Source organism: Schistocerca americana, chromosome 1 (genome assembly GCF_021461395.2).
Source record: "Schistocerca americana isolate TAMUIC-IGC-003095 chromosome 1, iqSchAmer2.1, whole genome shotgun sequence".
Taxonomy (NCBI): domain Eukaryota; kingdom Metazoa; phylum Arthropoda; class Insecta; order Orthoptera; family Acrididae; genus Schistocerca; species Schistocerca americana.
The window spans coordinates 870927179-870951177 of record NC_060119.1 but is presented as its reverse complement, the minus strand read 5'-3'; the positions used below and the strand labels follow the sequence as shown (position 1 = coordinate 870951177).

Below are 23999 nucleotides of genomic sequence, written 5' to 3'. Positions count from 1 at the left end.
TGACACTATATTGTGGCAACTGGTGCAAGCGTAAACAAATGAGGACTTTTCACGTGCCACCTTGTAAAAGGTAAACCACCTCTGCCAGAATTGTTTCCTTTGAGAAAAAAAGTCTTACATTCTATGAAATGCATTGTCTTCTTATATAGAAATAAGAGAGCTTCTTTGCTTGTTTTCCTAGTTTGTTTACGGTCGAGGCTGACTGCCACGATGTAGTGTCCAAGTAGTAGTAGAAGTTGTCAGCTGTGGCTAAACTGTTGCCACGCCGCCTGCCAGTTGCCAGCTACTGACTGACAGTACACTGTTGCAATGCCACCTGCCAGCTGCCGCCAGCTACGGACTACAGCTGCCGTTCAGTAGATACGCAAAGATGTAAAAATAACTAGACTTTCTGAGCTGCTTACATGGGCACGAAAATCGCTTGTGGAACTGGAAAACGGCTTTATAAAAGCAGATTTCCAGAATCGATTTCCAACCAAAAGCAGAACTGGGCCATCGGCTTACTAAGGCCGGTTTTGGAAACACATGTAAACTGGGTGAATGTATTCCCACAAATTGCACAACAGATGTTACAATAGTCCTTTAACAGCAATTCCTTGGCCTCTTTTCTTTCATGGTGTGTTTGTATCCCAAATCATGGGTCTGCCTCTTTTCTTCACAGCCGAATGGAATGGCCGTGCAGTCTAAGGCGCCATATCGTCATGGATTGAGCGGCCACTCCCGCCGGAGGTTCGAGTCCTTCCTCGTGTGTGTGTGTGTGTGTGTGTGTGTGTGTGTGTGTGTGTGTGTGTGTGTGTTTTTTGTGTGTTTTGTCCTAAGCGGAAGTTCAACTTAGGTAAATAGTGTGTAAGACTAGGGACTGATGACCTCAGCAGTTAAGTCCCATAGACTTTACATACATTTGAACATACTTCTTTGGATTTCACAAGAAACCATACGGACGCACGCACGCATGCCTGTTACGAAATATGCATGCTCCTTACACAACAGTAGCGAAACAGTGGAATTGAAAAGACCACAAGGGGCAGCTTGTCAACAGCGAACAGTTTGGACGTGACGTTGATTGCCCTTGGAGTAAGGCAGCTCCAGCGTGTGAAATGTCAGTTACCAAGTAATTTTAATCAGGCTATAGTGTGTTGAACAAAGGGAGTAAATCCATAAGTAAGTGTCTGGATACAGTGGGAATTCATATTGTATCGTTAATTTCAAGTTGTTTTCATTCATCTCTAAACCAAAGACTGCTGATACTTCGTGGTGGTGGTGGTGGGGGGTTAGTCATTGGGAACATGGCACTTGCATTAAGAAGCTTTCAGTTCCCATGAGTTTCACTCTGAAATTTAAAGTTACTGTGCTCTTGACTGACTAGGAGTCCGCAATGGATTTTCGACTGAAGAAGGGGTCCGCCAGCTGAAAAGGTTGGGAAGCGCTGATCTATGCTATTACTTTATGGCTATACCTTATTCAGATTCTTTACTGTTAATGCATATTGTAGTAATAGACAGTACCTAATGCAGAAATTACGATTTTGTCATTTATTGTGTTTTTAAGATTTTTAGACTGTTATACAGGTCATGTACTTCAGTCTTCTGCAGTAGACAGGATTTTATAGGTGCTTAATAATGATGTCTTTATCAAAACCGGCTAATAGCACAACAAATTAAAGATAAATTTACAGCCTACTGCAGACTATGTCTTATTTTATGGAGTACTACAATGTTACACATGGTACTGTTATTGTATCTGCTTTGCTTTTGAGAACCAAAACTCCAAATTTTAGAAAATTACGCAAAAACACTTTCTTCATAATCAAGCTCAAAATGCACTTATCTATGATCCAGAATGTGACTGTTAGAGATAATTCAACATCTTTCTTCAACTTTTGAGGGACATCAGATTTTGACTTTTTTTCTGAGCAAGCTATCTACTGGAGGTGCGGGAGAATTAATAAGAAGGGTAAAAATGCAGTAATACGTAATTTTATGGGGCGTAAAGTTAAAATATGTGAACACATGCAATTATAGCGAAACAAATAAAAAAAAAATTCTGGCAACAAGTTCATAAAAATTTACACATTTCCCTTGTGTCACAGTGAAGGAAAAGAATACGTAATAACAAAAAAATCCAGGCTCTAGTCAATAACCACTTAAGTTCCATTAAATTCTGTTGAAGTTCCATTAAACTATTAAGTGGGGCAGGTCACTCCCCAGGATCATGTCCATCACTGGTTGGGGCTGGAACAACATTGACGAACATAGGCTCCGGGTCCAATGCGTTTGGGGACCTGATGTGTCTGGTATCACAAAAGCAGCTTCCCCAAGATGTCTTTTTTCCCCTCTCAACTATTATACAAGTGAAGAACTCTTGTCAAAGCTTATTCAGTGTGGGGATTGGTACTGTGGAAGAGTGAGAAGCCATGGGACCAGCAGTCTGTGTCTCCTTTTGATAATGGCTAGCTGGTCTGTAGATTTCCAGGGAGGGGGTTGCCTAATGGGAGCCCTGTCATTGGCTTTTCTGGTTAGATGAAGAGTCGAGATCCCTGACAGCAGAATCCACAACAGGTGAGAGTCCACAGCCCCCCCCCCCCCCCCCCACACACACACACCAGACTAATTTATTTGCACAACTATCAGAGGCTGAAATTGAAGGAACGGAGGGATTAAGTACTCTGGGTACTGCCAATGAACTGGCCACAATATTGGAAAAAAGCAATATCATTGGGATGGGCCTTAAGTGACAATACTTTTATCAAGTTTCAAAAATATGGAAGGTGATTAGAGATTATGAGTTCCTGAATCGCACATTCCTTAATTCTGGTAGTACAACAGGAAGGGTGAAGTTCTCCACGATTTACAAGGGGAGTTTTCATAACGGATCAAACAACAGTGTCCACAAATAAGGATGTTGTTAGAAAGGGAAGACATATTACCAAGGCACTGGCACATAAAACACCACGTCAAGGGTGAAAAATACAACTTTACATAACAGCGGCAGACCATGATTTGAACTTTGTCAAGAAGTGAATCCTCTTCAAAATCAGGATAAATGCTCTAGCATCACTTTGTTGTCTGGTGGCCCTCAAAATACTTGACCCCCTCTCTTCTCCAAGTTTCTGCACGAAACGTGCTACCCACAACAGTAGGACAAACAAATGCCTCTAGAAAGGCATAATACATGTTTTATGCATTGGTATGCCTAGCAGCTTCGATTTGATTGGACATGTTTATTGTTGTCGGACAGTTTTCCATTGTGACATTTGTTTGTGTTGGCAAATCTGCAATGACCAACATGAGAGAACAGAATTGTTTTATCACATTCTGTTTTTAACTTCATAAAAAAGCTGCGGAATTGCACAAAATGTTAGTGCAAGCATTTGGTAATGACACTTTGGGCCAGACACAAACATACGACTTCCTGAAACTTCCTGGCAGATTAAAACTGTGTGCCAGACTGAGACTCAAACTTGGGACCTTTGCCTTTCGCGGGCAAGTGCTATACCAACTGAGCTACCCAAGCAAGACTCACGACCCATCCTCACAGCCTCACAGCCTTAATTCCACCAGTACCTCGTCTCTTACCTTCCAAACTTCCTGCTGATGCATGTTCAAGACAGCCATCTACTAATGCTACACCAAAAAAATATCAGTGCTGTTCAGAATGTGGTTTTGAAAGATTGTAGGCAGACCATCCATGACGTGTGTAACATTGTGGGGTCATCATATGGCACATGTCTGCGGATTTTGTTGGAAAAAACTGAATATGAGATGATCAGAAAGAGTATTGCAAGAATGCCAGCAGGAAACTGAGTGATCTGCTTCGAGCTGACTCAGATTTTGTTCCTAATGTCATTGCAGGTGGCAAAAGTTGGGTTTTATGGATGTGAACCTGAAACTAAACAGCAATCATCCCAGTGGAACAGCCCATCTTCACCGTAGTCAAAGGAATCCCATCAAGTTCAGACCAACATCAGATCCTTATTGACCTGTTTTTTGAAATTGATGGCATTATCCACAAGGAGTTTCTACCTCATTGTCATATGATTAAGGGACAATTCTAGCATGATGTCCTAAGATGGCTAAAGGAAAGTGTAACAAGGAAAAGTTCAGAGAAGTGGTGCTGGACTGACTGGATCCTTCACTACCACAGTGTGAGGCCACATACAGCTTTCATCTATCAGTTTTTGATAAAAAGCAACACCGGCAGTTCTTCCTTATACATCATACTCACCTAACTTGGCCACATGAAATTTCTTTCTCTTTCCCATGTTAAAAACTGCCCAGGGATTGGGTGTTTGTGTTGTCCTCACCATTTCATCATCATAATCATCATCATCATCATTATCATCCGTGGCATTGGCTAGATTGAATTGTGTAAAAATTGGACTGTGTAAAATCTGGGACTTTGTACAAGTGCTGATGACCGCGCAGCTGAGCGCCCTACAAACCAAAAATCATCATGTTAAAAACAAAGTTGAAGGGATGAAGATTTGACACAATATAGGAGATTCAATTGGAATTGCATGGGGTGCTGAACACACTAAAAATGACTTTCAAGAGCTTCCAAGGGAACTACTTTGAAGGTGACTGTGGCGAATAAAAATCTTTTATGATATGCTGGTATTTAGTCTCAGATTTTGGAAACTTTTGTGTAGCACGTCATAATTCCACACCCATTTGTAGCATGAAAGGCCTGGTGAAGAATTACAAGGGGCGTTTGAAAAGTCCGTGCAAAAATAAAAACTACTTATGCGTTTGGCTTAAACTTTTTTTATTTTTCAACATAGTCTCCTTTTAGACTCACACACTTTGTCCAACACTGTTCTAATTTGTTGATGCCTTCCAAATAATAGGAATTTGTCCAAGTCTGCAAAATAGCTATTAGTTGCTGCAATCACCACCTCGTTTGAATAAAATCTTTGTCCCACCAGACATTTCTTCAAATTGGGGAACAAATAGCAGTCTGAGGGAGCCAAGTCTGGAGAACAGGGGGGATGTGAAACGAGTTGAAATCCTATTTCCATCAATTTTGCGACCACTACTGTTGATGTGTGTGCTGGTGCATTGTTATGACGGAAAAGGACTTTTTTGCAGACCAATCGCCGGTATTTTTATTGCAGCTCGGTTTTCAAATGGTCCAATAATGATGCATAATATGCACCTGTAATAGTTTTACCCTTTTCCAGGTAGTCGATGAAGATTATCCCTTGCGAATCCCAAAAGACAGTCGCCATAACCTTTTCGACTGAAGGAATGGTCTTCATCTTTTTTTGGTGCATATTCTCCCTTGGTTACCCATTGTTTAGAGTTTTCTTTGGTATCAGGAGTACAGTTTCATCCTCAGTGACGAAACTACGCTTAAAGCCCTGCGGATTCTCCCTGAACAGCTGCAAACCATCCTTGCAACACTTCACACGATGCCATTTTTGGTCAAGCGTGAGCAATCGCAGAACCCATCTTGCAGATAACTTTCTCATGTCCTAATGTTTATGCAAAATATTATGTACCCATTCATTCGAGATGCCCACAGCACTAGCAATCTCATACACCCTAACTCTCCTGTCATCCATCACCATATCATGGATTTTATCAATGATTTCTGGAGTCATAACCCCCACAGGGCGTCCGGAACGTTCAGCATCACTTGTGCCCATATGACCGCTCCAAAAATTTTGAAATCACTTATAAACTGTTCTAATCGAAGGTGCAGATTCACTGTAATGTTTATCAAGTTTCTCTTTAGTCTCCTGAGGCATTTTGCCTTTCATAAAGTAATGTTTAATCACCACACTAAATTCGTTTTCATCCATTTTCTGACAATCACTCGACTTCCTTGATTCACATGAATGCCAAAAAAAGAAAAAGAAATAGACCAATATGGCTGAAACTTGGTGTGTGTTCTTTCCAAAGATGCTACTAACTAAACATGACCTCGATACGCGCCGGTGGTGCTATCTCTCGGACTTTGCACGGATTTTCAAATGCCCGTCATAAACTGTGTTCCATTTTCAGGTTTTTATGGGGTATTATGATAACAGACACATCGCCAAGGATTTTTTCAGGACAGCAATTCTCAGGACTGGGTAGGATTCACTATTTTAATTATGACAGAAGAAAATATTTTTTTTTTTTTTTTCCAAATTCATTTTCCATAAAATTAGAAGGAAGGTCAGTGTTGACCATAATTTTGATGAATTATTAACAGCAAAATTGATTTTCGATCACATAATGATCATCTTCAGTGCTGGAAGTTAAAAATTTTCACGTAGCAATCAGTGAATAAGAAACAAAAGACCACAAATACACCTGAGTATAAACCAACTGTTGGTAAGAACATACCTTTAGCATACAAATTAAATCTCATAGGCACTAGTCTCTAGTTATTAGCAATAACAGAAACTATGAAACGATCAAAATAACTGAAGCCACTGTTTACATTCACCTATACAGCAGACCTCGGTGTGACAGGGGCGAGACACCAGTGTCTACAAGCTTTAATTTGTAACGCTAAAGGTATGTTCTTACCAACAGTTAGTTTATACTCAGGTATATTTGTGGTCTTTTGTTTCTTAGTCACTGATCGCTATGTGAAAATTTTTAACTTCCAGCACTGAAGATGATCATTAAGTGATCGAAAATCAATTTTGCTGTCAATAAATCATCAAAATTACGGCCAACGCTGACCTTCCTTCTAATTTTATTTATATTATGGTTGTTCTGCACACAGCACTCTATGGAGTCGCCAATCAATAACATTTTCCATATTCTCTACAAATAACAATAGCCTAGTACACAGAGATGACCCTCCATCAGTCCAGGTGCAAACCAGGAACTAAGTCTCTCCAGTTGGTTTGATTTTGCTTTCCTCCTAAGATATGGGCAAGGAGGGCAAGCTTCTAGCATCATAATGATCAGCACTGAAGCATTCAGGTCTGTCTGAAGAAACTGTTCAAGCCACATAGCCACTCACTGATAACTTTGATCTTTTCACTGTTTCAGATATCTGCAATGACACCACCTCCCCTGAATGATGGCTCTCCCTGTGGGTATCACAAAGCCAAAGCAATGACTTTAAGCCCATTTCCAAGAGTTATCACACCTCCCAAACGGATAGGCAACTACTCCTTGGCATGCACAAGGAGGTAACAGTTCAGGTATCCGCAGTGCAATCCCTACGCAGTCATGATGCTATCAAAGTATGGGTACCTGTTTAGCCCCCACATGACCTGGCTGCTATGCTGGGTACTGGCCCACATGTCTGTCAATCATTTTGGAAAGGTGCATGCCTGGCTGTAGGGATTAAATATGAGTTAATTGAAATAGTGTAGTAAAATATTTAACCAAAATGGGAAGAGCCACAATCAATGTCCCATGTACAAGCAATGATGTCAACAGAGGATCTGAGCAACAAACGAAGTCTACGAAAAGATGTCAGAGAGTAAGACTGCAGCACATGAAAGAAAGAAGTATTGTAATGGCTCTGGGCTCTGAGCTCACCATGTATGTACTCACAAAGGATTGTGAGCCCTTCAGAGGAGGGGGGGATATGGAGAAAATAATAGACTTAAAAGGTGAAATATTAGATGAAATCAAGTGTCAAAAACTATTACAGGCCTAATCAAAGAAGCAATTCTGAATTTCCAGGTTACCAATCTTATATTAAGATTGACAACCTGTTCGAAAGTGTATTTCCAAAATCTTTTCGTTAATAATTCCAACATCTTACACCACAAACATCATGTTTCAGGAAAACTGTCGATTTATTAGTTAGGAATTTCCATTATGCAGACAGATTTTAAGAGTGGTTTTATGGTAAACAGAATAGGCAGAAAAAAAAGTGTATTGTGAACACAATGCCACAATCTGCACAATATACACCTCTGCAAGAAACAATACATTGTCGCAACTCCAGACATTCAGTTGAAATTAAGAGACTACAATGAATACAAATGTTTGGTATTTTAATCTCCAAAGCTACAAAATCTTCACCATACCCAAAAAGTAACCCAACATACACAGATCAAAAAAAGTTTTGCATCACCCCGGTTCCCAGAACTCCTTAAGACAGATGTTGACTATGGATATTGTATCACAGACACAGTCCCTTCGACTGTTCAGAGATATCACTAAACCCGCCCAAAGATGTAAACAACCACGCATGAGCAGCTCCTATTAGACGGAGGGGGTCTGACAGCCGATCAGTTCCAGTCATTCCACCAGAAAGGAGGTACACGGCTCATGTTGTCTCTGGTTCAACCATGCCTAGACAGTCAATACCGCGGTTCGATCACATCCGCTTTGTTACTTTGTGCCAGGAAGGGCTCTCAGCAAGGAAAGTGTCCAAGTGTCTCAGAGTGAACCAAAGCAATGTTGTTGGGACATGGAGGAAATACAAAGAGGCAGGAACTGTCGATGACATGCCTCGCTCAGGCCGCCCAGGGTCTACTACTACTACTACTACTACTACTACTGCAGTGGACAACCGCTGTCTACAGATTAAGGCTCGGACTAACACCACCACTAGGTTTGCAACCACAACACCATGCAGCGTGGTACAGATGGGCCCAACAACATGCCAAATGGACCGCTCAGGATTGGCTTCACATTCTCTTCAACGATGAGTGTTGCATATGCCTTCAACCAAACAATCGTCGGAGACTTGTTTGGAGGCAATCCAGTCAGGCTGAAAGCCTTAGGCACACTGTCCAGCGAGTGCAGAAAGGTGGAGTTCCCCTGCTGTTTTGGGGTGGAATTATGTGGGGCTGATGTACGCCACTGGTGGTCATGGAAGGCGCCATAATGGCTGTACGATACGTGAATGCTATCCTCCGACTGATAGAGCAACCATATTCGCAGCATATTGGCGAGGTATTCGTCTTGATGGACGACAATTCGTGCCCTCATCATGCACATCTTGTGAATGACTTCCTTTGGGATAGCGACATCGCTTGACTAGAGTAGCCAGCATGTTCTCCAGACATGAACCCTATCGAACATGCCTGGGTTAGACTGAAAAGGGCAGTTTATGGGCGACGTGACCCACCAACCACTCAGAGGGATATACAGCGAATCGCTGTTAAGGAGTGGGACAATCTGGACCAACAGTGCCTTGATGAACTTGTGGATAGCATGCCACTTTAAATACAGGCATGCATCAATGCAAGAGGACATGCTACTAGGTATTAGAGGCATCGGTGTGTACAGCACTCTGGACCACCACCTCTGAAGGTCTTGCTGTATGGTGGTACAACATGCAATGTGTAATTTTCATGAGCAATAAAAAGGGCAGAAATGATGTTTATGTTGATCTCTATTCCAATTTTCTCTACAGGTACCAGAACTGAGGTGGCAAAAACTTTTTTTATGTATGTACATATACACAATGAAACCCCGCACTCACACTTTTCAAGGGCTTCAAAAAAAAAGGTGTAAAATACGAGAAAATGTAAAATGTCGGAAATAATGTTTTAAGCTGTAAAAGTTATGTATAGGATACCCTTTGGACTTTCACACTTTATGTATGTGCACCTACTATGCATTAAAATACTTACGTCAGGGACTTGTTTATTATCTAATAAAAACTACTGATATAATGGGAGCTGATAATTGGGAAGCAGATACGTTTGACTCAATTTCATACGTCATTATCATTTTTTTGGAACGCCTGCAGCTGTCATTTATTATTCAAATAATGAAACACTACATCAGTTACATATTTTTTCATGCTTAGCACAGTGCATTTCGAGAATTTTTTTTCGGTATCAAATGCAAATATTTACGTAAGTATTTCGTGAGGTGTTTGCATACGTGTTGTTCTGTGTCTCATGAACTGCAGTCATCTTTTTGAGGTTATCCGGTACTGTGCTTCCTCAGTTATCTAGAAAACCACACACACGCAAACTTCACATTTTTTTGTGTAACATCACAAAAAATATGTATGTAAATATTGCACTTAACAAGAAGAATAAATCCTTGAAACACGCTTTGCTAAGCACGAGAATGTACATAATTCGCACTGTGTTTAAACCAAAAACATTTGAGCAACATAAATCGAATGAAGGTGTAAACTAGTGCTACAAGCGACCAAAACATGAAAAACGCTAAATACGGTTCGACAGAGGTGGGACGACGATTACAACAATCACAAAACTGTGCATGTGCTGTAGAGACAGTTTGTAAATGGTTGTGATTGGTCATACCACCTTTATCGTACAAGCCTAGTTACTCGTACCAGCAACCACGCAGAGTAGTTTGGCAGCGGCAGGAGATACAGCACGAATTGTTCCAACGTTTACACTTTTACCGATTTAAATCCACTAAGTAGAGCACCCTGGTGTCAACAAACTAAACCACATAATGTTTGTAAACACTATTTGATGGCCAACACGATGCCAGCGTCATTTTATGCCAGGTTTTCTTTTTTTTCATAAAGTGTATGTCACAGGAAAATTATAAATATTTTGATGCAAAATTGGGTGCGAATTAACATTGTGGACATAGGAAATTTGATGGAAGTCATAAAAAATGTCATAAACGGTGGAAAAACGTTAATTCTGGGAACGTAAAAGCAGGATTATACTGTACCTCCATGCTTCCTCTTGCTACACATGTATGTGCGAACACGAACACACATACACTCTTTTACAGCTTTACATTTTGACTGTTGGTGTCTTCGACCTTAATTGTGCTCATGCAAGTGTGTGTGTGTGTGTGTGTGTGTGTGTGTGTGTGTGTGTTTGCAGATTTATATATTTGGAGAACACTTGATAATAGATTAAAGTTTATTGGAAGGAAAATGAAGCTGTGTGGCAGAGACATTAAAATGCCTTACTGGTCAGATGATTTGGATGAAAAGTGGAAATATGTACAGTTAGTTGATGAACTGACTAGTAAACAGAATATCCGTAAACTATATAGCAAGTCAAACAAACACTTACCACAAATTTCCTTGCAAGGAGATCCTTACAGTACGCTATCCCCTGTGGATGCATGGAGGCTGATATGTGATTGCTCCCAGCTTCTACTACCTGTCCACTTAAGAGAGCACTCAATTTCCTCAGCTTGTCTTCCATATGTGCTGCACTGATTGGTGAAATAGCATTTACAGGAACGTTCACAGCTTTCTGAAATAATCCCATTACATTTTAATACAGCTCACACACATCAGTGTGATGGAACTATGTATACTGTCTACTAAGTAACTGTACAGAATACAAAACAACAATAGAGATAGAACATAGCTTTTAAAAGACAATGCAACAAAAGGAATAGATAGAAGTTAGCACAGTAATCGTGCCAGACAAGTAAAATTTGTGAGAGTCTGACTTTGGCCTGAAGCCCAATATCTACCAGTTACTTAACCCTTCAATTTTCTTATATCTTAATTTTAATTCCTTTTCTTTAAAAAGAGTTCAAGTTACATTTACAAGTGTTTTTTCCTCATCTCTATGAACTTACATATGTATCACAATGACAGGATTGCTGTGAATCTCTGAAGGGGCTGAGAAAAGAAACAAAGATTTTAGAGGAATGGAAGCACAGCCGAAAGTGGTTTTCTAACTGTCTCATCAGTAACACTGATGACGGTGACCCAAAATAATGTTACATCTGACAGTAATCAGAATGGTGTATATCTGTGTCCACCACTGCATATGTTTTTAACGACCTGATATTTATTCAAGTTACATTACAGACATGACATTCCCTACTCAGATTTAGAAAGCCTGGAGGATATATCACTGCGGAGGGCCTAAACAAACTGCCCTATCTGGAACATATTAATACTTGTTTTTAGTTTTATATAGATAACTGAACCAATATATTCACATATAGAATCCACAACTCAGTGCACCAGGGCTGTCAACAACAACTAACATTTAACACTGAAAGCACTTTTATTGAGTATACAAAGTTAGCAGGGACAGCTCTACTATATAACATGTTAATCAGTGATAAGTAAAGTCATTGTGGTGCAGAAAGATAAAAAGATTGTATATTAAAATCGCTATGTTTTAGACTGTGATTTCAATTAAGGTGGATTGCTTTAGACCAGGGCTTCCCAACGTGTGGTCCGCAGAACCCTTAGGGGTCCGCCGGCTCTTTCTAGGGGGTCCGCGGCCACCTTTCACCAAATTGTGTAAAATAATCAGTAAAATTATTGAATAAAAATGTGAAAATCAAAGTCATCACTTCCTTTTTGTGTGAAAAACATGTGTACTTTTACTTCAGGTCATATTCCCAAGCAGCCTTTGCGGTTCCTAACTGAGAACGCATGCACAGTTTAGTGCCGGAGAATGTGAATTCTCTGATCAACTGTTTCCCAACAATATGAGGGGTCGTTTGTGCGCTGGCTCACAGCGCTAGATGTGCTGAAACCTTTTACGCTTGCACGGAGAGAGCTTTGTCGACCAATCACACGTTCGCTGGCATGTATGTGGCCCCAGGCATTATTAAATGTTAAACTTGCTTTGTCAGTGCACTGCCTATTTCATAAGTCGATTTTTGACCAGTTTATTACTTCTAACATGGATCGGTGACTGAAGTCAGGATCACTGAAGAAGGGTGCAGTTTCTCCATCGCCTTCACAACAAGGGAAGTTTACAGTTGAAATGAATGAGGAGGGAGGACGACCAAAGGAAGAACAATCACAAGAAGCTCCACAGCCGGATTTAATATGTGAAAACGCTGCAAGTACTCCATTGGTTGCAATATCCTGTGGAACAACCAAGAAGCGTAAGTACAATGAAAGCTATTTAGAAATGGGCTTTATGGAGACAAAAGAGGGTAAAGCTCAGTGTGTAATTTGTGCACGAGTCCTTCCGAACAGTTCAGTGGTTACTGTTAAATTGCGCCATCATTTTGAAGGTACTCACCCGGATTCCAGGCTAAAGACATCGATTTTTTCAAAAGGAAGAGTGCTGAACTAGCTGCTTCTCAGCATTGCATGAAAACCCATGCAAAAACAATTAATGAAAATTCATTAAAAGTTTCTTTCTTGCTTGCTTAGTTGTTGAGTGGCAAAACAGGCAAAGCTCATACCAATGCAGAAAATCTCATAAAGCCATGTGTTAATGATATTGTTTCTTGCATGCTAGACGAAAAGGCAGTAAGGCTTGTATCTTCGGTGCCATTATCAAATAATACTGTCAAGAGACGCATTGTTGACATGTCAAATGATGTGAAAGACACCCTTGTTTCTCGCATCCAACACAATTCATTTTCTCTGCAGACAGATGAATCCACTGATGTTGCAGGATTAGTGATTTTACTGGCTTTTGTCCGTTATGAAAATTCTGGATGTTTTGAGAAGGACCTCTTATTGTGCAGACCACTACCTGCCAACATAACAGGTGCTGAAATATTCTGTCTATTGGATGATTTTTTAAGTACTAACAAAGTTTCATGGACTAATTGCACAGATGGTCCAAAAGCCATGATGGGTCCTACAGTCGGAGCAATAACGAAAATAAAAGAAAACGCCAAGAATTTCAGCAGTAGTCATTGTGCTCTCCACAGATACACTTTAGCTACGAAACAAATGCCTGTTTCCTTCAAAAAAGTTTTAGACGAATCCATTCAAATCATTAACTACATAAAATCAAGGTCGTTGAAGTCAAGACTTTTCACAATACTGTGTGACGATATGGGAAGCCTTCGTCGTTCCCTGCTTCTCCACGCAGAAGTGAGGTGGCTCTCACTTGGGAATGCACTCTCTCGGTTGTACGAATTAAGATTGGAAGTCTTAGCTTTCCTTTTGGAGCATAACACCAAATTAGCAGACCTTATTAATGACGAAAATTGGCAGTGTATACTTACCTATTTGTCAGATATTTTCTCCAAAATGAACGAAATGAATATTTCACTCCAAGGGCAAAGTGAAACAAAGGTCACTAATATCGACAAAGGTCGAGCATTCAAGAGGAAAATCAATTTTTGGGCAAAGTGTGTCCAGGAGGGGGAGGTCGAATATTTTCCTCTTCTCAAGGAGTTTTTGAAAAACAAAACATTGGCGCTTGGAAAGAACTTGTTTCATCAAATCCTGGAACATCTCCGAAGCTTGATGTCATTGTTGGAGCATTATTTCCCAACAGCTGAAGCTGAGAAGCTGCAGAAATACGAATGGGTGGTCAACCCTTCACTGTATCCAAAAAGCTGAACATTCTATCATCAAATGAATATGAGTTGTTGATAGAAATTGCCACAGACCCTACCTTGATATCAAGTTTTGACATTGACGGTTACTCACACTTTTGGATCCGTCTGATAGCAAGAAATACTATCCCCTTGTTGAAAAGGCAAAACGTGTACTTCTTCCGTTTGCCACAACATACATGTATGAATCTGGATTCTCGAGCTATGCTGCCCGCAAAACTACGTACCAAAGCTGTCTAGATGCGGAACCAGACATCCATCTCCAGTTGTCAAGAACTGAACCCAACTTTTCAAAATTGTGTCAGCAAAAGCACCCTCAACCATCACATTAGGATTCCATTATTATTGCTACAGACTTATCTATAGTAAAGAAGGAAGCATTTTTCTTCGTAGATGCTCAGTGAACGTACCTGAACTATAACTCTGTAGGAATTTTGTTTCTGTCTTCTATCGTTTACAAAATAATTCTTAATTGAATTCTGTTTGCATTGATATTTTTGTCACGAAAATTAAAATGATCTCTAAAGCTAATTTCTTTTCTTTATAATATATTCCGTCCTCTCAGTTAAAAATATGGCCTGCCTATACTTCAATTACAATTACTAGCTATTACTCTGACACGATATTGTGGCAGCTGGCTGCGAGTGTAAACAAATTAAGACTTTTCATGTGCCACCTTTTAAAAGGTAAACTTCCTCTGCCGGAATTGTTTCCTTTGAGAAAAAAAGTCTTATGTTCTGTGAAATGCTTTGTCTTCTTATATAGAAATAAGAGAGTCTGTCTGTTTATTTTCCTAATTTGTATACAGTCGAGGCTGACTGCCACGATATAGTGCCCAAGTAATAGTTGCAGTTGTCAACTGTGGCTAAATTGTTGCCACGCCACCTGCCAGTTGCCAGCTACCGATTGACAGTACACTGTTGCAACGCCGCCTGCTAGCTGCCAGCTATGGACTGACAGCTGCCGTTCAGTAGATACGCAAAGACGTAAAAATACACTCCTGGAAATTGAAATAAGAACACCGTGAATTCATTGTCCCAGGAAGGGGAAACTTTATTGACACATTCCTGGGGTCAGATACATCACATGATCACACTGACAGAACCACAGGCACATAGACACAGGCAACAGAGCATGCACAATGTCGGCACTAGTACAGTGTATATCCACCTTTCGCAGCAATGCAGGCTGCTATTCTCCCATGGAGACGATCGTAGAGATGCTGGATGTAGTCCTGTGGAACGGCTTGCCATGCCATTTCCACCTGGCGCCTCAGTTGGACCAGCGTTCGTGCTGGACGTGCAGACCGCGTGAGACGACGCTTCATCCAGTCCCAAACATGCTCAATGGGGGACAGATCCGGAGATCTTGCCAGCCAGGGTAGTTGACTTACACCTTCTAGAGCACGTTGGGTGGCATGGAATACATGCGGACGTGCATTGTCCTGTTGGAACAGCAAGTTCCCATGCCAGTCTAGGAATGGTAGAACGATGGGTTCGATGACGGTTTGGATGTACCGTGCACTATTCAGTGTCCCCTCGACGATCACCAGTGGTGTACGGCCAGTGAAGGAGATCGCTCCCCACACCATGATGCCGGGTGTTGGCCCTGTGTGCCTCGGTCGTATGCAGTCCTGATTGTGACGCTCACCTGCACGGCGCCAAACACGCATACGACCATCATTGGCACCAAGGCAGAAGCGACTCTCATCGCTGAAGACGACACGTCTCCATTCGTCCCTCCATTCACGCCTGTCGCGACACCACTGGAGGCGGGCTGCACGATGTTGGGGCGTGAGCGGAAGACGGCCTAATGGTGTGCAGGACCGTAGCCCAGCTTCATGGAGACGGTTGCGAATGGTCCTCGCCGATACCCCAGGAGCAACAGTGTCCCTAATTTGCTGGGAAGTGGCGGTGCGGTCCCCTATGGCACTGCGTAGGATCCTACGGTCTCGGTGTGCATCCGTGCGTCGCTGCGGTCCGGTCCCAGGTCGACGGGCACGTGCACCTTCCGTCGACCACTGGCGACAACATCGATGTACTGTGGAGACCTCACGCCCCACGTGTAGAGCAATTCGGCGGTACGTCCACCAGGCCTCCCGCATGCCCACTATACGCCCTCGCTCAAAGTCCGTCAACTGCACATACGGTTCACGTCCACGCTGTCGCGGCATGCTACCAGTGTTAAAGACTGCGATGGAGCTCCGTATGCCACGGCAAACTGGCTGACACTGACGGCGGCGGTGCACAAATGCTGCGCAGCTAGCGCCATTCGACGGCCAACACCGCGGTTCCTGGTGTGTCCGCTGTGCCGTGCGTGTGATCATTACTTGTACAGCCCTCTCGCAGTGTCCGGAGCAAGTATGGTGGGTCTGACACACCGGTGCCAATGTGTTCTTTTTTCCATTTCCAGGAGTGTAACTAGACTTTCTAAGCTGTTTACATGGGCACGAAAATCTATTGTGAAACTGGAAAACGGCTTTATAAAAGCAGATTTGCAGAATCAATTTTGAAGCGTTTACTTGACCAACCAAAAGCGGAACTGGGACATCGGCTTACAAAATCCGGTTTGGAAACGCATGTAAACTGGGTGAATGTATTCCCACACATTGCACAACAGATGTCACAATAGTCCTTTAAAGGCAATTCCTTGGCCTCTTTTCTTTCATGATGTGTTTTTATCCTGAATCATGGCTCTGCCTCTTTTCTTCACAGCCGCGCGGAATGGCCGCGCAGTCTGGGCTGCCATGTCGTCGTGGATTGCGCGGCCGCTCCCGCCGGAGGTTCGAGTCCTCCCTCCGGTGTGTGTGTGTGGGTGTGTGTGTGTGTGTGTGTGTGTGTGTGTGTGTGTTTTGTCCTTAGCAGAAGTTAAACTTAGGTTAATAGTGTGTAAGACTAGGGACTGATGACCTCAGCAGTTAAGTCCCATAGACTTTACATACATTTGAGCATTTTTCTTCAGATTTCACGATAAAACACACACACACACACACACACGACTCTTACGAAATATGCATTCTCCTTACACAACAGTAGCCAAACAGTGGAAGTGAACAGACCACAAGCGGCAGCTTGTCAACAGCTAACAGTTTGGACGTGACGTCGATTGCTCTTGGAGGAAGGCAGCTCCAATGTGTGAAATGCCTATTACCAAGTAAATTTAATCAGGCTATAGTGTGTTAAACAAAGGGAGTAAATCCATTAGTAAGTGCCTGGATACAGTGGGAATTCAAATTGGATCGTTAATTTCAAGTTGTTTTCATTCATTTCTAAACCAAAGACTATTAATTTTTCGGGGGGGAGGGGTCATTGGGAACATGGCACTTGCATTAAGAAGCTTTCAGTTCCCATGGGCTGGCCACGGTGGCCGAGCGGTTCTAGGCACTTCAGTCCAGAACCGCGCGACTGCTATGGTCGCAGGTTCGAATCCTGCCTCGGGTATGGATGTGTGTGATGTCCTTAGATTAGTTAGGTTTAAGTAGTTCTAAGTTCTAGGGAACAGATGACCTCAGAAGTTAAGTCCCATAGTGCTCAGGCCATTTTTGAGTTCCCATGGGTTTCACTCTGAAATTTAAAGTTACTGTGCTCTTGACTGACTAGGGGTCCACCAGCTGAAAAAGTTGGGAAGCCCTGCTTTAGTCTGTACAAATTTTTATGAAACTGTGCAATATCCAAATGCTTTTAACTAGGCTGCCAATATGTAACATGTTTTTAGCTTAGTTAATTCTTGAAAATGTGATATAATCTTGGCAGTTTTGTACTACATGAATGAAATACCAAAGCTTTATATTGTGATTCCATGGAAACTCAATTGTTGTATGTAAAACATATATTATGAGGTAATCACACTGTATCCAAACACACAAGAATAATATGCTTTGAAGGGCTGTTTTACACTTGACATTGTACATGTTTCCTCTTATTTTATCAGTATTCTTTAACATCATCCATAACATAGATGTTTTAAGTTAAGTACCTCCGAGATACTATCAGTTAGCTACATGACTTTGGATATGTTAACCTGTAAACAACATCACTGTACTCATAATGAAAAGAAGCAACAGCTGATTTAGTTGTAAGTTTGTAGTACAGAATCAGCCAGTCAGTATAGTTAACATTATAATGGACTGCTGAGTGTTTCGCTAGGGACTGATCAAAAACCAGTAACATAATGTATCAGTATGACACATACTCAAGGTAATGGTCTGCCATATAAATTGGGTTGGAACTTACTGATTGCCCAAGCAACTGCTAGTCTATCTTATTTAATCAGAGAGTAATTCTTCTCAGACTTGGAGAGTACTCTGGAGGTGTAACAACCAAACATGAATACAATATATTTTAATGTCATTATGCAGAATTATTTTTAACTATTTCATTCAGATGCTGCAGCTAAGAACAATTATGTATTTGAAGCCAAGGAGTCTTCCTTGAACTCTGTCTAGTATTGACCTATGAGTATTTGTTATACAGAATAGTTCACTGCAATGTTTTGCTTTGTAATGTTTCTTATGCATTTTTATGTATATCTTTGTGTCTCGGACATGGTCAATAGAACAAAACTACTTGTCTGTAAATAATTATTATAATTTTATTGCAACAGCTTCAGTGATTCTGTAATGCTATTCTTTAAATATAATCCATTTATTGACTTATGGAACCTCTCCAGGAGTCTGGTGAAATGGAGCACCTGCTGGAGGAATTGCTACAGCTGTCCTGAGGGTAAGAGAGACACATACTTTCATCACTGATGTTCCCTACAGTGGCTTATATAATGTCTGACAGATTGGCAGAGATGTGGTCAATCTGCATTCTGATTTTATCAAGGGTCTTCGCAAATTCCAAATGTCCTGAAGCTTTGATCTGACACATCAGAGTGTCTTGAACATACTTCAACAGGGCTAGTTGTAAATGGGCTGTAATGATGTGCAGCCATTTATAACGCCTTGCATTTTCATTCCTTTTATATAATGTTCATCTGCTAACCTGAATTCTCCTTTAATGGCTTCTTCTTTCCTCTAAGGTTTCTATGCACTTCAGTAATACTGGTTTCTCCCTTTGTTCAGCCGCAATATCCGTTAGTATCATGTGTTTGAAGGTGGCAGGAGCATTGCACAGACAAAACAGCATAACTTTGCACTCGTAGAAGTTACGTTATATGAAAAAAGTCTTTTACTGATCAGTTTCATCAACATCGATCTCCCAGATACCAGTCCACATATTCACAATGAAGAAATATTTTGGTCCCTTCTCAGAGTCCAACATTTCATCAATTCATGACAATGGGTTCACATCCTTTTCACTGATTTTCTTCAGCCACTGGCAAACAACGTAGAAATTTCATGTTCCATTTTTCTCCTTTGGAAAGGCCACAGACACTGACTGCTGAAAGTCATCGTCTGACATCATCATCTTCCTTCTGAAATATCCATCGTCCAGCTAGGACACCATGTATCACTACTGGGGGAATGATCAACATTGTTCGTATGTATGTGTTAGCCAATCTTCCTTGTTGCTGGTCCAGACTTGAAGGCACCCAAGAATTTACATATAGCACTCATCAACATTTTTCCTCAGTCATGCTGGGACTTTTAGGTAGATGGATAGTAGATTCCTCCGGTGCATAGCTGGTAATGCTAGCATAGCAAGATTCTCCATTGAAGGCACTCAGCTGCCCTTCCAGCATTGGTTATCTGCAGTATTCATATACCCTTACAAAAGAGTTGCAAGTGTTCTTGACAACTGGTGACAGATCTCTCATTGCCCATATAAGATAATATGATATTTGCTGGCCTCTCTCTTTTTCTGAAAGAGTTCTCTTCGCACTCTACTACAGTTTCATAGATTAACTGAGCATCAGACTGTTTATTAGAACTTGTTGATAACAGTGTGCTCCCTGCCGCCGTTGGATAAGCAGCTGCAGCAGCAAGTCGTATACTCCTAGCTCACTCATTTGTTACATAGTTTAATTCTTAATTTCTTTGCGTGTTTTTTGGTACTTGCATTGTTTAATTCATAAATTTCGGGTGTATTATAGTATTTGAGAGTTGTAGCATCGCGTTTTAGTACCCAAATAGTGTAAATTCGCGTAGTCTCCTTCCGCCGCCGAGCAGTGTCAGCAGTGCGCAAGTAGCAGCATTACTGCATTTACTAGGCAATCTTGTAATTTAATAACCGTTTAAATTTTGTTGATTTGTTTGCGGTCTCTGTAGATTAGTTCAGACGTTCTTTGCAAAACAGTTTTGAGCATGGATAGGGACTGCAACTGCTGTGTTTGGATGCAGGCTGAGTTGGCATCCCTTCGCTCCCAGCTTCAGGCAGTGTTGGCTTCGGTCACACAGCTTGAGGCTGTTGCCAATGGGCATCACTGTGGGGGTCCGGATGGGGGTTTGTCGGGGACGGCCAGCTCGTCCCACGCATCCCCTGATCGGACTACGACTGTGGTTGCCCGGGATACTGCCCGCATTGAGGCTGATCCCTCACCTGTGGTAGAGTGGGAGGTCGTCTCAAGGTGTGGCAGGGGGCGAAAGACATTCCGGAGGGCTGAACGGAAAGCCTCTCCAGTTTGTCTGACGAACCGGTTTCAGGCTCTGTCTCAGGCTGATACTGATCTTCGGCCTGACATGGCTGCTTGTCTTGTTCCAGAGGTTGCCACTCAGTCTGCAAGATCCGGGCAGTCGCAGAGGGTGGGCTTACTGGTAGTTGGGAGCTCCAACGTCAGGCGCGTAATGGGGCCCCTTAGGGAAATGGCAGCAAGAGAGGGGAAGAAAACCAATGTGCACTCCGTGTGCATACCAGGGGGAGTCATTCCAGATGTGGAAAGGGTCCTTCTGGATGCCATGAAGGGTACAGGGTGCACCCATCTGCAGGTGGTCGCTCATGTCGGCACCAATGATGTGTGTCGCTATGGATCGGAGGAAATCCTCTCTGGCTTCCGGTGGCTATCTGATTTGGTGAAGACTGCCAGTCTCGCTAGCGGAATGAAAGCAGAGCTCACCATCTGCAGCATCGTCGACAGGACTGACTGCGGACCTTTGGTACAGAGCCGAGTGGAATCAGAGGCTGAGACGGTTCTGCGACCGTGTGGGCTGCAGATTCCTCGACTTGCGCCATAGGGTGGTGGGGTTTCGGGTTCCGCTGGATAGGTCAGGAGTCCACTACACGCAACAAGCGGCTACACGGGTAGCAGGGGTTGTGTGGCGTGGGCTGGGCGGTTTTTTAGGTTAGATGGCCTTGGGCAAGTACAGAAAGGGCAACAGCCTCAACGGGTGCAGGGCAAAGTCAGGACATGCGGGGACCAAGCAGCAATCGGTATTGTAATTGTCAACTGTCGAAGCTGCGTTGGTAAAGTACCAGAACTTCAAGCGCTGATAGAAAGCACCGAAGCTGAAATCGTTATAGGTACAGAAAGCTGGCTTAAGCCAGAGATAAATTCTGCCGAAATTTTTACAAAGGTACAGACGGTGTTTAGAAAGGATAGATTGCATGCAACCGGTGGTGGAGTGTTCGTCGCTGTTAGTAGTAGTTTATCCTGTAGTGAAGTAGAAGTGGATAGTTCGTGTGAATTATTATGGGTGGAGGTTACACTCAACAACCGAACTAGGTTAATAATTGGCTCCTTTTACCGACCTCCTGACTCAGCAGCATTAGTGGCAGAACAACTGAGAGAAAATTTGGAATACATTTCACATAAATTTTCTCAGCATGTTATAGTCTTAGGTGGAGATTTCAATTTACCAGATATAGACTGGGACACTCAGATGTTTAGGACGGGTGGTAGGGACAGAGCATCGAGTGACATTATACTGAGTGCACTATCCGAAAATTACCTCGAGCAATTAAACAGAGAACCGACTCGTGGAGATAACATCTTGGACCTACTGATAACAAACAGGCCCGAACTTTTCGACTCTGTATGTACAGAACAGGGAATCAATGATCATAAGGCCGTTGCAGCATCCCTGAATATGGAAGTTAATAGGAATATAAAAAAAGGGAGGAAGGTTTATCTGTTTAGCAAGAGTAATAGAAGGCAGATTTCAGACTACCTAACAGATCAAAACGAAAATTTCTGTTCCGACACTGACAATGTTGAGTGTTTATGGAAAAAGTTCAAGGCAATCGTAAAATGCGTTTTAGACAGGTACGTGCCGAGTAAAACTGTGAGGTACGGGAAAAACCCACCGTGGTACAACAACAAAGTTAGGAAACTACTGCGAAAGCAAAGAGAGCTCCACTCCAAGTTTAAACGCAGCCAAAACCTCTCAGACAAACAGAAGCTAAACGATGTCAAAGTTAGCGTAAGGAGGGCTATGCGTGAAGCGTTCAGTGAATTCGAAAGTAAAATTCTATGTACCGACTTGACAGAAAATCCTAGGAAGTTCTGGTCTTACGTTAAATCAGTAAGTGGCTCGAAACAGCATATCCAGACACTACGGGATGATGATGGCATTGAAACAGAGGTTGACACGCGTAAAGCTGAAATACTAAACACCTTTTTCCAAAGCTGTTTCACAGAGGAAGACCGCACTGCAGTTCCTTCTCTAAATCCTCGCACAAACGAAAAAATGGCTGACATCGAAATAAGTGTCCAAGGAATAGAAAAGCAACTGGAATCACTCAATAGAGGAAAGTCCACTGGACCTGACGGGATACCAATTCGATTCTACACAGAGTACGCGAAAGAACTTGCCCCCCCTTCTAACAGCCGTGTACCGCAAGTCTCTAGAGGAACGGAGGGTTCCAAATGATTGGGAAAGAGCACAGATAGTCCCAGTCTTCAAGAAGGGTCGTCGAGCAGATGCGCAAAACTATAGACCTATATCTCTGACGTCGATCTGTTGTAGAATTTTAGAACATGTTTTTTGCTCGACTATCATGTCGTTTTTGGAAACCCAGAATCTACTATGTAGGAATCAACATGGATTCCGGAAACAGCGATCGTGTGAGACCCAACTCGCTTTATTTGTTCATGAGACCCAGAAAATATTAGATACAGGCTCCCAGGTAGATGCTATTTTTCTTGACTTCCGGAAGGCGTTCGATACAGTTCCGCACTGTCGCCTGATAAACAAAGTAAGAGCCTACGGAATATCAGACCAGCTGTGTGGCTGGATTGAAGAGTTTTTAGCAAACAGAACACAGCATGTTGTTATCAATGGAGAGACGTCTACAGACGTTAACGTAACCTCTGGCGTGCCACAGGGGAGTGTTATGGGACCATTGCTTTTCACAATATATATAAATGACCTAGTAGATAGTGTCGGAAGTTCCATGCGGCTTTTCGCGGATGATGCTGTAGTATACAGAGAAGTTGCAGCAGTAGAAAATTGTAGCGAAATGCAGGAAGATCTGCAGCGGATAGGCACTTGGTGCAGGGAGTGGCAACTGACCCTTAACATAGACAAATGTAATGTATTGCGAATACATAGAAAGAAGGATCCTTTATTGTATGATTATATGATAGCGGAACAAACACTGGCAGCAGTTACTTCTGTAAAATATCTGGGAGTATGCATGCGGAACGATTTGAAGTGGAATGATCATATAAAATTAATTGTTGGTAAGGCGGGTACCAGGTTGAGATTCATTGGGAGAGTGCTTAGAAAATGTAGTCCATCAACAAAGGAGGTGGCTTACAAAACACTCGTTCGACCTATACTTGAGTATTGCTCATCAGTGTGGGATCCGTACCAGATCGGTCTGACAGAGGAGATAGAGAAGATCCAAAGAAGAGCGGCGCATTTCGTCACAGGGTTATTTGGTAACCGTGATAGCGTTACGGAGATGTTTAATAAACTCAAGTGGCAGACTCTGCAAGAGAGGCGCTCTGCATCGCAGTGTAGCTTGCTCGCCA

The 23999-nt window shown here is 42.2% G+C and overlaps 1 protein-coding gene across 3 annotated transcripts in view; it reads right to left on the bottom strand.

Moving 5' to 3' along the window:
- LOC124613976 (mRNA export factor Gle1-like) overlaps positions 1-23999 on the bottom strand; it is a 136724-nt gene that overhangs the window by 41765 nt on the left and 70960 nt on the right. For all 3 annotated transcript variants that reach the window (XM_047142784.1, XM_047142767.1, XM_047142775.1), the window contains exon 8: positions 10931-11116. In XM_047142784.1, coding sequence (XP_046998740.1) covers positions 10931-11116 — 186 coding nt within the window. The remainder of the gene's footprint in view (positions 1-10930; positions 11117-23999) is intronic.